This window comes from Canis lupus, chromosome 8 (assembly GCF_011100685.1).
Source record: "Canis lupus familiaris isolate Mischka breed German Shepherd chromosome 8, alternate assembly UU_Cfam_GSD_1.0, whole genome shotgun sequence".
Taxonomy (NCBI): Eukaryota; Metazoa; Chordata; class Mammalia; order Carnivora; family Canidae; genus Canis; species Canis lupus.
The window spans coordinates 4,633,263-4,647,773 of record NC_049229.1 but is presented as its reverse complement, the minus strand read 5'-3'; the positions used below and the strand labels follow the sequence as shown (position 1 = coordinate 4,647,773).

General features: G+C 43.9%; 1 protein-coding gene across 1 annotated transcript; it reads left to right on the top strand.

Moving 5' to 3' along the window:
- Window positions 1-10,292: 10,292 nt before the first annotated feature.
- On the top strand, window positions 10,293-13,418 carry GZMB (granzyme B). Its single transcript, XM_038544357.1, has 5 exons — window positions 10,293-10,537; window positions 11,488-11,635; window positions 12,051-12,186; window positions 12,389-12,652; window positions 13,171-13,418. The coding sequence occupies exons 1-5, from the start codon at window positions 10,477-10,479 to the stop codon at window positions 13,339-13,341; spliced, it is 780 nt and encodes a 259-aa protein (XP_038400285.1). The 5' UTR covers window positions 10,293-10,476; the 3' UTR covers window positions 13,342-13,418.
- The last annotated feature ends 1,093 nt before the right edge of the window (window positions 13,419-14,511 follow it).

Here is a 14,511-nt window from a genome sequence, read left to right as displayed (position 1 = left end):
AGAACATCAGTTATCACACTCTGTGTGCAATGCAGCCTGCAAAGAAGGGCTTTCCTGCATTCTTGCGGGAAAGACAGAAACATCCTTTTTCTTACTAGATCAGGAGTTGGTTAAATGATTTCTGTTGCAGATACTGTTTAATAGGCTAAGGAAGTCTCGTCCCATTTTGGTCTGCTAAAAGGATATCTTTGTTATTGAGTGGATGTTGAATTTCATTAACTGCTTTTCTGTTTATTGACATAATGATATGATTTTTTTCTTAGAACTGTTTGTGTGGCAAATTACGCTAATTGATCATCCTAAGAGTCAATGAAATCCACAATCTCAGTGTAAACCTAACTTACTTGTAACATACTAACCTTTTTATATATTGTTGGACAAATTTCAATAGTTGATATCTTGTGCAGAATTTTTGTGTCTATGAATCATGCCTAAGATTGACCTGTAAATTTCCTTTCTTATTCTGTTATTCGTATCAAGGCTATATCAGCCTCAAAAAGTGAGATGGCTAGTGTTCCTCCTTTATCTATTTCCTGGAAGAGTTTATAGATTAAAAGTTTTCCTTTCTTGAATTTTAGTAAAAAAATAGTAAAGCCATCTAGGCCTTTCTCTATGTGGAAAATTGCTGATTGCTGATGCAATTTCTTTGCTAGTTCAAGATCATCTAAGTTTGTAATTTCTTCTTGAATAGGGGTGAGGCAGTGATATTTCTATTTTGTCTGAAATTTAAAGTTTGTTAGCATCAAGTTGTTCCATAATTCTTGGCTTATCTTTTAATGGCCTGCAGCATTTGTAAAAATCCTCCCTTTTTAGTTCATAATACTAAATATTTGGTCCTTCTCTCTTTTATCCTTGACTAGTTTCTCCAGAGGTTTGTCAATTTTATTAGCCTTTTCAAATAATTCATCTGTGCTTTATTAAATCTCTCTATTTTATGTTGGTCTATTATTTCATTAACTTCTGCTACCTCATTATTTCTTCCCCCATTCATTGAATTTATTCACTTAATAATTTCTTGAGATATATCATTTCGGTTTTTTGTAATATATGAGGTTTAAGACTATAAATTTTCCTCTGCTTGCTTTAACTGCATTCCACCATTTGTAATAAGAACTAGTACTGGTATTATTCAATTCAAAACATTTTCTGTTCCTTTTTAAATTTCATTTTGATTTGTGGGTTATTTCAAAGTATGATTCTTTTTTTTTTCTAATATTGTAAGGATTTTTCTGGTTACCATTTTATTGATTTCGAGTTTAATTATGGTTATGTTACAACCAGAAAATAGTTCAAATATTTGTGTTTTGGGGATTTCTCAAGATTTGTTCTGTGGCCAGTATAGGATCAGTTCTGTCAAATATGCTTACAAAACTATATATTCTGTACTGGGTGGGCACACTGTTCTAAATAGGTCTGTTATGTCCAATTCAGTCATTGTTTTATTTAAATCATTTTACTGATTTTTAAAAATTTACTTACTATACCAGTTCCTGAGTCTATTTATCTCTTTGGAGTTCTTTCAATTTTTGTTTTATATATTTTCTAGTCATAGAATGAGGTGTATTAAAATTTTAAATCATTTTGTCTTTCTGATGAACTTAACCTATTTATTGATGAACTTGTTGATAAAACAGCCGTATTTATTTTTACAGATGCTTTTGACTTAAAGTCAATTTTGTCGGGTACCATATACCTATAATGGTTTCCTATGGTTACTATAAATAGTGTATCCATTTCCTTTCTTTTCCTTTCAACTTTAAAAAACTGTCTGTTGTACAGAACACATATTTATGTTTTATTTTCATTGCAGATCTGATATTCTTTGACTTGACTGGAGCATTCCAGATGTTTACATGTGATATACTTATTGACAAATTGCTTTTAAATACTCTTACTTATGCTTTTTATTTGTCCCCAACTAGTCTATGGTTTCTCCCTCTTCTTTCTTACCTTTCTTAGGATGGATTATTTTTTACCTTTCCTTTTTCCCCTTCTACTGATTTGAAGGGTAGACATTGTTTATATGATTTTAGCAATTGCATAAAAGTACAGTATGTTTCCTTAACTTATCGAAGACTAAATTTAATCAGGTTGACCCTCCTTCCTGAAAATAAAAGAAATGCAGATCTTTAATCTTATTTACCTTCTCCCAACATTTTTGCATTTTCATTCTACCCTATTTCTTAAGCACTATTAGAAATTCTGATTATCATTTTATATAGACAAAGTTCATTTTCCTTTAATAGTTTTTAGTAACTAGATTAGTTTTGTTTTTTCCTTATTTTACTCTAATAATTTTTTCTGCTATTTCTTCCAGCTAGTAACTCTCTTTTCTGTAGTCTTTAGTCTGCAATCAAAACCATCCATTTGATTTTTTATTTTATATCTTTTTTTTTTTTTTTTGGAAGTCCTGTGTAGTTCCTTATCAAATTTGTTATGACACTTCACATTTTCCTGTTCCCTACAGTTATTTTTAAGTTTGTATTATGATACGTGCCAGATAACTCCAACATCTCAAGTGCTGGCGGACCTGCTCCTGCTAAGTATTATTTCTGCTGACTCATTCACAATATCATGTGAATGATATTGTGTTCTTGTTTTCTTGTGTTCTTTGGCATTTTGATTATGTGCAGCTTGTTACTTTTAAAAAGATGTTGGGGGACTATGGGGATTGGAAGAATTTCCAAAGCTTAGAATAAAAGTGTCTCCTACAGAGAGGATTTGCAATCACTCCTGCATTTCCCAGCTAAACCATCAGAAAATCAAGACCACTGCTTTAGACCCAGTCGGTCCAGTCAATAAGAACCCAGACTGTAAATTTTCAGGAAGATTGGCCCTTGGTCATAACTTCTCAGGGTCTGGTTGTTTTTCCCTTTTCACTTTTTCTACTTTATTCAGTAATGAGGCTGTCTTCTCTGGTGGGAATAGATTTAGTTCTGCTTTACCTTTATGTTACAAGACAGCACATGGGGGCTCCAGAATAAAGTGAGGGAATTTCTTACTCCCTATTGTTTGGACCTGGGACCTTGATTTTCATCCCTCTTGCCCCAAGAAATCGCCAGAACTAAGGGCCAAATTGTTTAGATGACAAATACCTCCAGGGCAAAAAAGGCTTGGGCTTCCTTGATTTCTGCTTGTCTTTCTGGGTTTCAGAATTAAATCCAAAATTTATCCTGACAATTTTCCACTGTCTTGTCCATTCATCAGTGCTTTAAAATGCTTTCCTTGGGGCACCTTGGTGGCTCAGTCAGTTAAGTGTCTCCCTTTGGCTCAGGTCATGATTCTGGAGTCCCAGGATCCAGCCGGCATCAGGCTCCCCACTTGGTGAGGAGTCTTCTTCTCCCTCTGACCCTCCCCTTTCTTGTGCTCTCTCTATCTCTCTCTCAAATAAATAAATGAGATCTTCTTTTAAAAGGGGGAGGGTCTTCCTTCTCTGGTTTTTTTTCCCCTACATTTTTTTCATTCAGAGCGTTGGACTAACTAACCTGGCTTGTTAAAACTAAAGATAGAAGTCAGCATATTCCTTTTGTATTTACTCAAGCAACCTGATTCAATTTCTCTTGTGAGGAACATAATTTTAACTATTTTACCTAGCCTTTACCCTATCTTTTTGGCAGTTATTCTTTACCTCACAAATCACAGAAAATAGTTCAATGGCTACATTTTAGTGGGCTCCTATCCTGGTAACATGTAGAAAAACTTGAACTTCAGTGAGAAATGTCCAAATTGGTCACAGGTTGGTTCTCCTCAGGAGATGTTTCCTATAAAAAGTTAATCCAATCTGGTGTGTAAACTCTTTCCTGATATCTTCTTTTGAAGTTTAAAATTCCCCTTTTCTACATTTAGGGGAATCTTGTACCACTTAGAGGAATCTAGGAGTATCCAATGGAGCTACTCCACTTCAGATCATTGTTTGATAGGCCAGAGAATAAGGGGAAAAGGAAAAAGAAAGACCTGAGAAACTAGCTAAGGGGCATGTTCTGACCCAGCAGACATAGGACTGTGGCAGGAGCAAGAGAAGGGATGAAAATCTTCCCACCCCACCCTCTGGTCCTTACAAGGAGGGTATAGCCTCTTGTCCCTCTTCCTAAATTGCTAGCACTCTGATGGGGACCCTGGCCCTATCTAGTGGTGTAAAGGTAAGACCCTAGGGATGAGCAACACAATGATGAAACAGTATTGCACTTTGGTAATGACCATGGCAGGACAAGAACCAGAGAGTGTTTGATAAGCCAGGATCCTGGATGTCATCTTCTTTCCTAGGAGGCTTCCCAACAGCAGAGAGAAATAGTTCAGCATTTCAATATCATATTTTAGAATGTTTATATGCTATGACAATATTATTCAACCACTGGGAATATATCCTAAAAAACAGAACCCAAAACACACACACACACACACACACAGAGGATGCAATAAACAATAAACTTTGAGCACAAAGATGTTCATCTCAATCTTATTTTGCCAGAAATTAGAAATGGCCTAAATAACAAAGTGGGGAAGCATTAGCTATGGGCATATCCATATAATGGAGTAAGATATGAAATAAATAGGATTTTTAGGAACGCTATAGAAAACCAGACTAAAAACATTAACTGGCTATTTGCATGCTCTCACCCGCAAAAAAGAAAAGCATTAAAACATAAAGATAACACTTTAGTCTTTTTGACTGGCAGAGATTTAGAAGAATGACAATATTCACCATAGGCATAGGTATAGAGAACTGCCATAGAGATTTCCTGATATTGAGAATATAAATTTGTACAATCTGAGGTGCCTGGGTGACTCAGTGAGTTAAGTGTTTGCTCAGGTCATGATCTCAGGGTCCTGGGGTTGAGTCCCACATTGGACTTCCTGTTCAGCAGGGAGTCTGTTTCTCCTTGTGCATCTGCTCCCTCTTGCACTCTCTCTCTCTCCTTCTCAAATAAATAACATCTTTTTAAAAAATGAAATAAAATAAATTTGTACCATCTTTTTAGATAGCAATGGCTACTGTGTACAAAACATTAAAAAAATACAATTAAGCTTTGAACAAGCAAATCCACCCTTGGAATATGAACATGTACATAAAGGTTGTTCATAACTGTGTTGTATATACTAGCAAAAAAGAAAATTGAGAGAAACTTTGGCATAAACAAAAGGAGAAACATTAAGTAAGTTGTTTTAAGTTCATACATCACATGCAAATGACAAAATAGAATAAAATGATGATTAATATTTCCTGATAGTCACAATGAGTAAATGACAAGCAGATTACAAAATCTTATGTGTAGGAGAATGATATCACCAATATGTCAACAGAGGTTGTTCCTGACTTGGCTTCCCCTCACAAGAAGAATAGTCAATAACTATTTGTGGACAAGACACCACTGAGAAAAATTCTAGAACACAAAGCCCCTCCCTACACCACAAAGACCAAGATAGATCACATTAGAAGGATAATGTATGTTAGCTAAACTTATTTTTGGTAATCATCTCGCAATATATATAAGTCAAGTCATTATGCTATTCACCTTAAACTTATAAACCGCTGTATGCCATTTATACCTCAATAAAACTGGGGGAAATCTTACATGTAGCATTATCCCTTTTTCATTTTTTAAGTATATATACTTGCACAAGAAAAAACCTACTAAAATATATACCAAATCATTGGTGGTTGTAATTAGGTGGTTGTAACTAGATATCAGGTGATATTATTTTTTTTTCCTAGCTTGGCTTATTTGTAGCTCCTCTAATTATATTTTGAAAATGGAGGAAGGGGCCATGAACAAAGGAATGTACTCTTGAAACTGGAAGAAGGAAGAAATAGACTCCCTGAGTCCCTCCAGAGGGGACACAGCCCTGCTGACATCTTGACACCAGCCCTGCAAAATAGATGCTTCTGGGCTTCTGGCCTCCAGAATTGTGAGAGAATATATTTCTGTTGTTTCAAGCCATCAAACTGGTGATCATTCATTGCAGTGGCCATAGGAAACTAATACAGCATCTTATCTGGAAATGTACTTTTGAAAATCACATCCCCTAAGCTAGATGATTCAGAAAACACCAGCCCCTCTGAGAGGAGTATAGAGACAAACAAGTCAGTAGGACTGGTCACTGGTGCAGCTACTGGTTACTTAACTATGCCTTTTCTGAGAATGGTGGCCAATCCTCCTGGGCTCTGCAGCCCCAAGCAAGGGATTCTCCTAGGAGAGCCAAGTTCTGGGTCACAGCTCTGTGAAAGCATGGCCCACATAAGCTTAGGCAGCTATTTTGGAGTTATTGCCAAAACAAAGCTCTGGGGGCAGAAGCTAGGCCTGGATCAAGCTGAAAGAACATTGAAGGCCAGGGCTGGGGGCCCCAGGACTGATCTTGATTCTCCCCACAGCCCCTTCCCAGAGACCACTCACACCAGGGCAGCACTGGGAGGGCAGGACCCAGCAGAAAGCCAGCTCAATCCTTCCTCTCCCTGCCCACAGGGGGCTCCAGAGGCACTGCTTGTAACAATGCAGCCCCGGGCATTGTCTTTTTGGATGAAAAATGGACCACCTGCAGGTCTTCAAGATACTGACCTTCCTGCCCTGGAAATAGAGATCAAAGAAAACAGGGACTCAACAAAGCTCCCTCTGTGACCAATCGCTGTCCTGGAGGAAGAGTCCAGACCTCCCTGTATGGAGGCTGCCAAGGCCTTAATACAGATTCATTTCTAGAATGAAATGATTGATTTCACCTTTATTTATTCAGCAGTCACTTGGTAGCAGCTATAGGCCAAGTCTGCCTTTGTTCCCTCTGCTCACATTTCTCCCCTGTTTTCTGCTTCTTTCTCTCTTCTACCCCTCACGACCTTCTCACAAACTCTTGCCATGTGATGATGACCCAGCTGGACTCTTTTCCACACCTCTTCTGTGGCTGAGCCCCTCATATCCATTCCCACATCCTCCAAGGGGTCAGAGTATGCTCATAGGCCATTCACCCACAGCTTTGGCCCCTTCCAGCCTGTCTTTGGTCACCCATGGTAACCTTGCTTCTGGTCTAAGACCCTTGCTGTCCACATGTTCAGCAAGGGAGAGAGTTTCTGCAACAGAACTGGACAGCATTACTTTGCTACCAATCAGCAAATAACAGATCCTGAGCACCTCTTATGTTCCAGGCACTGGAGGCTCAGAAGTGAGCACGGCAGGCACTGTCCATGCCCAAATGGAACTTGAGGCCAAAGGACATTCCCCAGAATTTCCCCAAGTCCCCTTCCTTGTTCAGCCTGGTCAGATTGGCCTGAATCTGTGTAGGAAATCCACCCAAATGAAAATCATCTTGTTCAAGGTTCATATTCATTTGTCTTACAGCTTTCCAGTTTTCATGTATGTTGTCACATTTGACCCTAGGATTGAAGTTTATAATGCTGGGGTCACTGAAGACCTACTTCTGGATGCAGGAGAGATGGAGGAAGGAAAAAATATGAGGGCAGCCATTTCTTCATGGATTACATTTAGGGCACCCTATGGGATATACAGTCCAATATAAACTCTGACATGGAAAAGATACATTTCCCAATCTTCCTTAAGTCAGATTAGAGAGGCTCATATGGGGCCAGAAAAATGGAGAACAGCCTTCAAACTTCAGATCATCATGGGTACTGCCACACACTGAGTTTCCAAGCCCACAGTGACCATCAAAGTCATTCAGCTCTTAGCTTGAAGACCACACATGTGGTATAAGACTCTTGTTTGACGCTGTGTGAGTCAGTCTAGCCAGGCATGCCCAGCCGCCACTTCCCCCCAGGTCTTGACGCCAATCTGGGATCCTGCTTTGGAGTTAACTTCAGTCACAATTATGGATGAATATTCTCCGACCAAATAACACACACCACTAATACCATACTCATTTTCACATAGAAGAAATATCTTCCTCTGGGTTCCTGTCACCCTCAAAACCATGTCTTCTTCACATCTGGTTGCCCACAAAGGTCTCTGAATATCTTAATGATCTCAACAACTTTCATGATGAGGGGGAAATATTTGACTTCACACAGCTTCTGTTTGAATACTGAAAATTCTTCTGAACAAAAATGTACCAAAATCATGGCCAGAAAGAAAAAAAATTAAGGGATCAAACCAAACAGAAACATGGACCATATGCATATACAACTATATACACAAGCACATATAAATATATCCGAGCCACTAGACCACAAGAGAACTGTAAGCACACATAAATATATATGTACATATGTACACATATAGGATGACATTTATAGAGCTGTGGATAAAATCACACACTTTAGAATCAGATCCCAGCTATGTTAATGGGCACACAGGTATAAAGGTATAATTCGTGACAATACTAACCTGCAGTGGGGGGTTGTGCTGAATAGAAGTTAATAAAATGAATTCAACAAATTGCAGGGAATAAGATACCCTTTTTTTGTATTTTTAAGATTTGTATGAAATGAACTTTTTATTTTGATAATTGTGGATTCACATGTAGTTGCAAAAAATAATACAGCAATATCTCAAGGACACTTTATCTGGTTAACCCAATGGTAACACCTTGCAAAACTATGGTACAATATCATAACTGGGTTATTAACATTGAACAGGCAAAGCACAAAACAGCTCTATCATCACAAGGATTCCTCCAATTGCACTTTTATAGATACACCCATGTCCCTCCCTGACCCTCAATCCCTGACAACTGGCAACCACTAAAATGTTCTCCATCACTATAATATTGTGTTTCAAGAATACCAAAATCATTCAGTTATGTTCATCTCATGCAGAAGATAAGTCCCATACATGCTTTGAGAGATTTATTTCAGAATATTTCTCTTTTCTTGAGCACTTGTAACCGGTATCGTATCGTTTGTAAGATTTATTTATTTATTTGAGAGACAGAAGGAGAGTAAGGAAAGGAGGGGCAGAGCCGGGGAAGAGGGATATGGGGTTGAACTCTCAACCCTGAGATCAGCACCTGAGTTGAGATCAAGAGTCAGAGAGTCAGAAATCAGATAATTTTAGGGGCCCTTGGGTGGTGCCATCAATTAAGCAAGGGATCCTCTGTTTTGTTCAGGTCATGACATGAGTGTTGTGAGGTCAAGTGCCACATCCACTCAGCACAGAGTCTGCTTAAGACTCTCTTTCCCTTTCCCTTTGATCCTCCCCTCTGCTTTCTCTTTCTCTCTAATAAAAATAGAATAAATCTTTAAAAAGAAAGAAATTAGATCATTTTCATTTTCTCTTTGCTTATATTAGTTTTCAAATTTTCCAACAATTGTAGGAAGTAATTGCATGCTAAATTTTTCACTAACTAGGAAGGAGAGACTAGTAGGTTCTTAAGAGCATGAAGAAAATACTTAAGTTATAGGATTAAGGGATTGTAATACTTAGCCGTTCTTTGAACTGAATGGGGCCTGGCTGTTTAGAAACCACGGCCCCTCACATCCAATGGTAGTGAGATCAGCAGCAGAGTTGGCTTAACAAATGTGAGACTAGTATGTGGCAAACCTGCTATCTCAGAAGTGTGGCTCTCTGGACAGACAACTGACAATACTCAAAGGACAACTCTTGGTTTTGGTTGCCCAGCATACTTTTCCACTTCATGTTATTGGTGATCTAGTCATCTGAACTTCTTTTGGGGAACCAACCTTTCCCCAATCTTAGTTGACTTGTCTTGGGGGGCTTGGCTGTGACTGCCCCCAGTCTTCACAAAGGAGGAATGACGTGGCCTTCAGTCAGTTGATTCAATCTCTAGGGTCATGGTGGTTCATTAACTGAAGCCAATTAGTGTCAAGTACAGGACTTTGGTTAAAAACATTGACAAGAGAGGTGGACTCTATTACTCTGAGTGTTTGTCATTTAAAAACAGTAGATAAAAATCCATAGGAAAGAAGCTGGGGTGATGAATGGTGGCCATAAGGATTTAGTAGATAAAGGTCATGCTCTTACTTTCTTGGCGCTTACCATGCTGGACCATGGGCGCTACTGTTTCTGACTCCTCCACCAGACAGACAACTCTCTGAGGGAAGGAAACACATCTCCAGTATGCTGGATCATGCAGACATGGGCCCAAATACACAGCGCTAAGGAAATTATCCTGATGGACCTAGCAGCATGGAAATGAGGCAGTGGTGGTCCTATCACTGGGGACCCAGGTTTCTGGGCTCTAGTACCCTTACAGGCTGATACCACATCCTCCAGTCCCCACCTGATATGCTTACTGTCCTATTCTGAGCTGGAACAGGTGGTCTGCTCTGAGTCAACTGGTGTGGGTTCTGATGTGGTCACAGCATGATTCTCACACAACCACCCAGAGAACGTCATCAGACAGAGGGGCAGGGGGCAGGGAGGCTTTCATAGAAAGCCTTCTAAGGATGAAGCACCATAAAACCAGAGAGGAGTTCAAGGTCAGGGAGCCCATTTGCACCCCCTTCCTCTCCCAGGAGCTATAAAGGAGTGCAGAAGCGCCAGCAGCTCCGACCTGAGCAGCCTCCCGGGGAAGATGCAGCCACTCCTGCTCCTGCTCCTGCTGGCCTTTTGCCTGCCTTCTGGGGCCAAGGCAGGTGAGTGTACACCCCCACCCTAAGAGGCCCAACCCCATCTCACAGTGGCACAGCTTTCCTGTCCCTTCTGAACACCCCTATCCACCTACCACCAGGAACATTCTCAACCCCAGCCTTCATCCTGCCTCCCCCTCTCAAGTGTGATGCTGATAAGCTAGCAGTAGGGACAGCGGGGCAAAAGGCTGTCTCTGGAAGAGCTAGTCGCTACTGTCCCCTCCCCAGCCTCTACCTTTGCCATCTGAAATTAGAACTTTCCTGGAATAGCAGAGGGTGAGAAACTGGAAAGAGAACACCATAAATCCCCCTGCAGAGGGCAGAGCAAGGGGCTTCCCTCAGCATCTACTTAGGAGTGAAGCCCGGGGCTCAGCTGACCCAACAGTTGGATGGATCACTGTCCCCAGAAGACTGCTCTTGCCTTGCCTCTGCCTCAAGGCTCCTCATCCCTCTCTCCAACTCTGCTTTTCTTCCCAGGCTCTTAGTGGCTCCCCTCTTTCAAGCAGACCTTGGCAGACCTCAATTTCTCTGCTTTCCAGAATCCTACCAGCACGCCGGGGAGCCTTGCCTTCGTGCAGCCAACCAGCACTTACTAGGCACCTATGACCCGTCAGGCCCTTAGGAAATCGGCAATGTCACACATCTACTTAACTAAACTTAGATCCCAGCCACTGGAAAAGACTTCACAGGATGACAGGGGCCTTAGAAACTCACTTGAAACAAGGCAAAGTCAGGAGAGGGATTTTTCTGGAGCCTCTAGGACGTTGCTATTCCTAACACAGGTGTGGTCCCCTCTGATTATGTGTAGAACACAGATGCACAGCCTGAGACTGCTGCCCTCAAAACTCCCAGGGGAGGAAGTCGAGGCCCTCCACCTTACCTGCTGCCCCAAATCAGGCATGCCTGCCTGCTGGATTCAGTGGGTAGACAAGAGCAGAACAGAATTTTTCCTTCAGGAGAGATCATCGGGGGACATGAGGCCAAGCCCCACTCACGGCCCTATATGGCGTTACTTCAGATTGAAAACCCGAGCAGGCAGATCAAGTGTGGTGGGTTCCTGATACAAGCGATGTTCGTGCTGACAGCCGCTCACTGTTGGGGGAGGTGAGAAGTACTAAACAGGCTGCACTGCCCTGAAAACCCCTGCAGGGAGCCCTGCCTTCCTACCAGCTCGCACCCCCCATCCCCCACGCTGAGCTCCGCTGGGGCATGCTTTGCCATTGTATGCCAACTCATGCAATCACGTTTCTGTGGGAAACTGTCCCCTAAGACCCACCGGCACACTCACTATCGGCTCCAGAATCCTACCTCAGCTGCTGAGAAGCAGAAGGCACAGAGAGCTCAATCACGGCCCCTCCTGTTGCCTCAGTTTCCCCTCAGCTTAAGTACTGCCTTGATTTCCCTCTATCACCTTGATTTCCCTCTCAGCTGCCCTGCCCTGGCTGCCACCTGCCCTCTCGACTCCCAGGCTGTACCCTGTGACTCCACACCCCCACACCCCACTCTGCTCTCTGTGCAGCTCCATCAAAGTCACCCTGGGCGCCCACAACATCAAGGAACAGGAGAAGACCCAGCAGGTCATCCCCGTGAGAAGAGCCATCCCCCACCCAGACTATAGTCCAAAGAACTACTCCAATGACATCATGTTACTGCTGGTAAGGAGACCTCCCTGCAGCTCTTGCCCTCCTGGGTCCAGACTGTTTCCCTCCCACTGGGACCTGTCCCTGCCATCCTTCCCATGCTGGCCACCTGTCCAGTCCCAGAGGCTCACGGGAGAGAGAAGACACTGCCGCCTCATCGGAGTGTCAGGCCCAGAGGCCACTGGCTGAGCTGGACTCTCTTACCTCTTCCCGTCAGCTTGAGAGGAAGGCCAAGTTGACTGCGGCTGTGAAGACTCTCCCCCTGCCCAGGGGCAAGGCCCGGGTGAGGCCAGGACAGGTGTGCAGTGTGGCCGGCTGGGGGCAGATTGAGGCCAAGATACGCAGGTACCCAGACACTCTGCAGGAGGTGTCACTGGAAGTGCAGAAGGATTCAGAGTGCGAATTCCTCTTACCCAAGTATTATGACAGCACCACTCAGCTGTGCGTGGGGAATCCAAAGGAAACCAAGTCTTCCTTTCAGGTGAGACTCAGTGTCTGCTTAGCATGGCTCTGGGGACAGGGGTGTTTGGGGAGGACCTGGGATCTGGAGATATAACCAGTGATCCTTCTCCTGAGGAGTAGAGGGGGAGCTGCCAGAGATGAAGGCACCTAAGCACCTCTGCAAGCCTGCCAAGACCTAGAATGAATTCAAACCATGCTCTTCCAGAAGGATGCATTTGCAGCACCCTGCCCCAACCCGGCCACTGATGCTGGGTGTGGCAGTGATGAAAACCAGGGGGTTCCTCAGAGCTGGCACCCACCTGGGTTACGGGCTCGGCCTGCATGCTGTCAGCCCCTAAAGAGTAGAGTGAAGCCAGCAGTCCCTCATCAGAGGATCGGGACCGGGGGAGGAGAGGGAGCTGCCACTTGGGGTGAAGTGTAGCAGTGACAAAGTCCAGGCCGGCCCTGTCCTCTTAGCTCTCGTGGAGGCCGTGCAACACAGGCTTCTCAGAGGGGCCTAGGAGGGCAGGCTCACTCCTCCTCTATCTCTGTCCACAGGGAGATTCTGGGGGCCCTCTCGTGTGTAACAATGTGGCTCAAGGCATTGTCTCCTATGGACTAAAAAATGGGACACCTCCCCGGGCCTACACCAAAATCTCAAGTTTCCTGCCCTGGATAAAGAAAACCATGAAGAGGCTCCACCTGCAGGAACCAGACTATCTGCTCTAGAGCTGATCCAGAATCACACTGGGAAGGGTGGAGGGAGGGTGCCAGCAAGCAATTAAAAGTCTCTAAGTGAGTTTGAAGGGCCCGTTTCTTATTTATTCACTGACCTTCGTTCTCTGACATCAACTCTGTGCTTTTGACAAGGCCAGTGACACAATTCTGCTCTTCTGCTTCCTCTTCTTCGTCCTCCTCCCATCTCCCCTCAGCACCATGCAAAGTTCCTTCCAGCTCCTCCTTACCCACACCTGTGTCTCAGAGCCTGCCCTTGTGCCAGGCCTGAAGCTGAGCACTAGCAGGAGAAAGCATCAACCACTCTGGTCCCTGGGCTCAGGGTGAACGTTTTACCTCCTCCCCCTGTGTTCTCTGGCAGGGAGCTAAGGGATAGACACCATGGGTCCTGGACCCACGCTGGCACAATCTAGGGTACAGCTCTAGGACCTGCCCTGCTGAGAACCGACAGGGGCCTCCTCAAGCAGGACATTTCCCTCCCACAGCCGAGGAAGCTGGCACAGGCTGGGCCGGGGTCTCACGAGGAGCTTTTCATCTCTCCTCCACTGAGTTCCCTCTCTGACCTCTTCTGAGCTCAGGGACCAGCTCGGCCTTGAATCTCCTGGCTGCCCCTTCTTGTCCATCCCTGCTGACCACTGAGAGCATTCTTTGGCCACCAACTCCTGTCCCTTCCAGACCACACTCATCTGAGCTGGCCTCTTCCTCATATCCCTTCTACCTAGAACACCCAAGTTCCAGCAGGGCCTCACGACTGACGTGCCAGCCCAGCTCCCACCCTGAGACAGAGGAGACTCAGAGATACCAGGTCTGTGAGAGCACAAGGCAGCATCCATGAGGACAGGGCTGGTGGGGCGGTGCTCCAGAACCCTTGGCCCCATCCACCAGCGGGGCAGTGCAGCTCAACCCCTCACATCTAGCCCAGTGTGTCTCCACATGTGTTCCAGGTCCCTTGGCTGCCTGGTCACTCAGTAGGCAGAGTCCCTCTCAACCTGTCCATCTTGGCCCCGCCGACCTTCTAGACTAGACTTCCAGCTGGCCATCTTGGGCTATATCAGCCTTTTGAGTTAGAAAAGACACCTCTCTGGGCAGCTTGGGTGGCTCAGCGGTTTAGCACCACCTTCAGCCCAGGGCCTGATCCTGGAGACTAGGGATCGAGTCCCATGT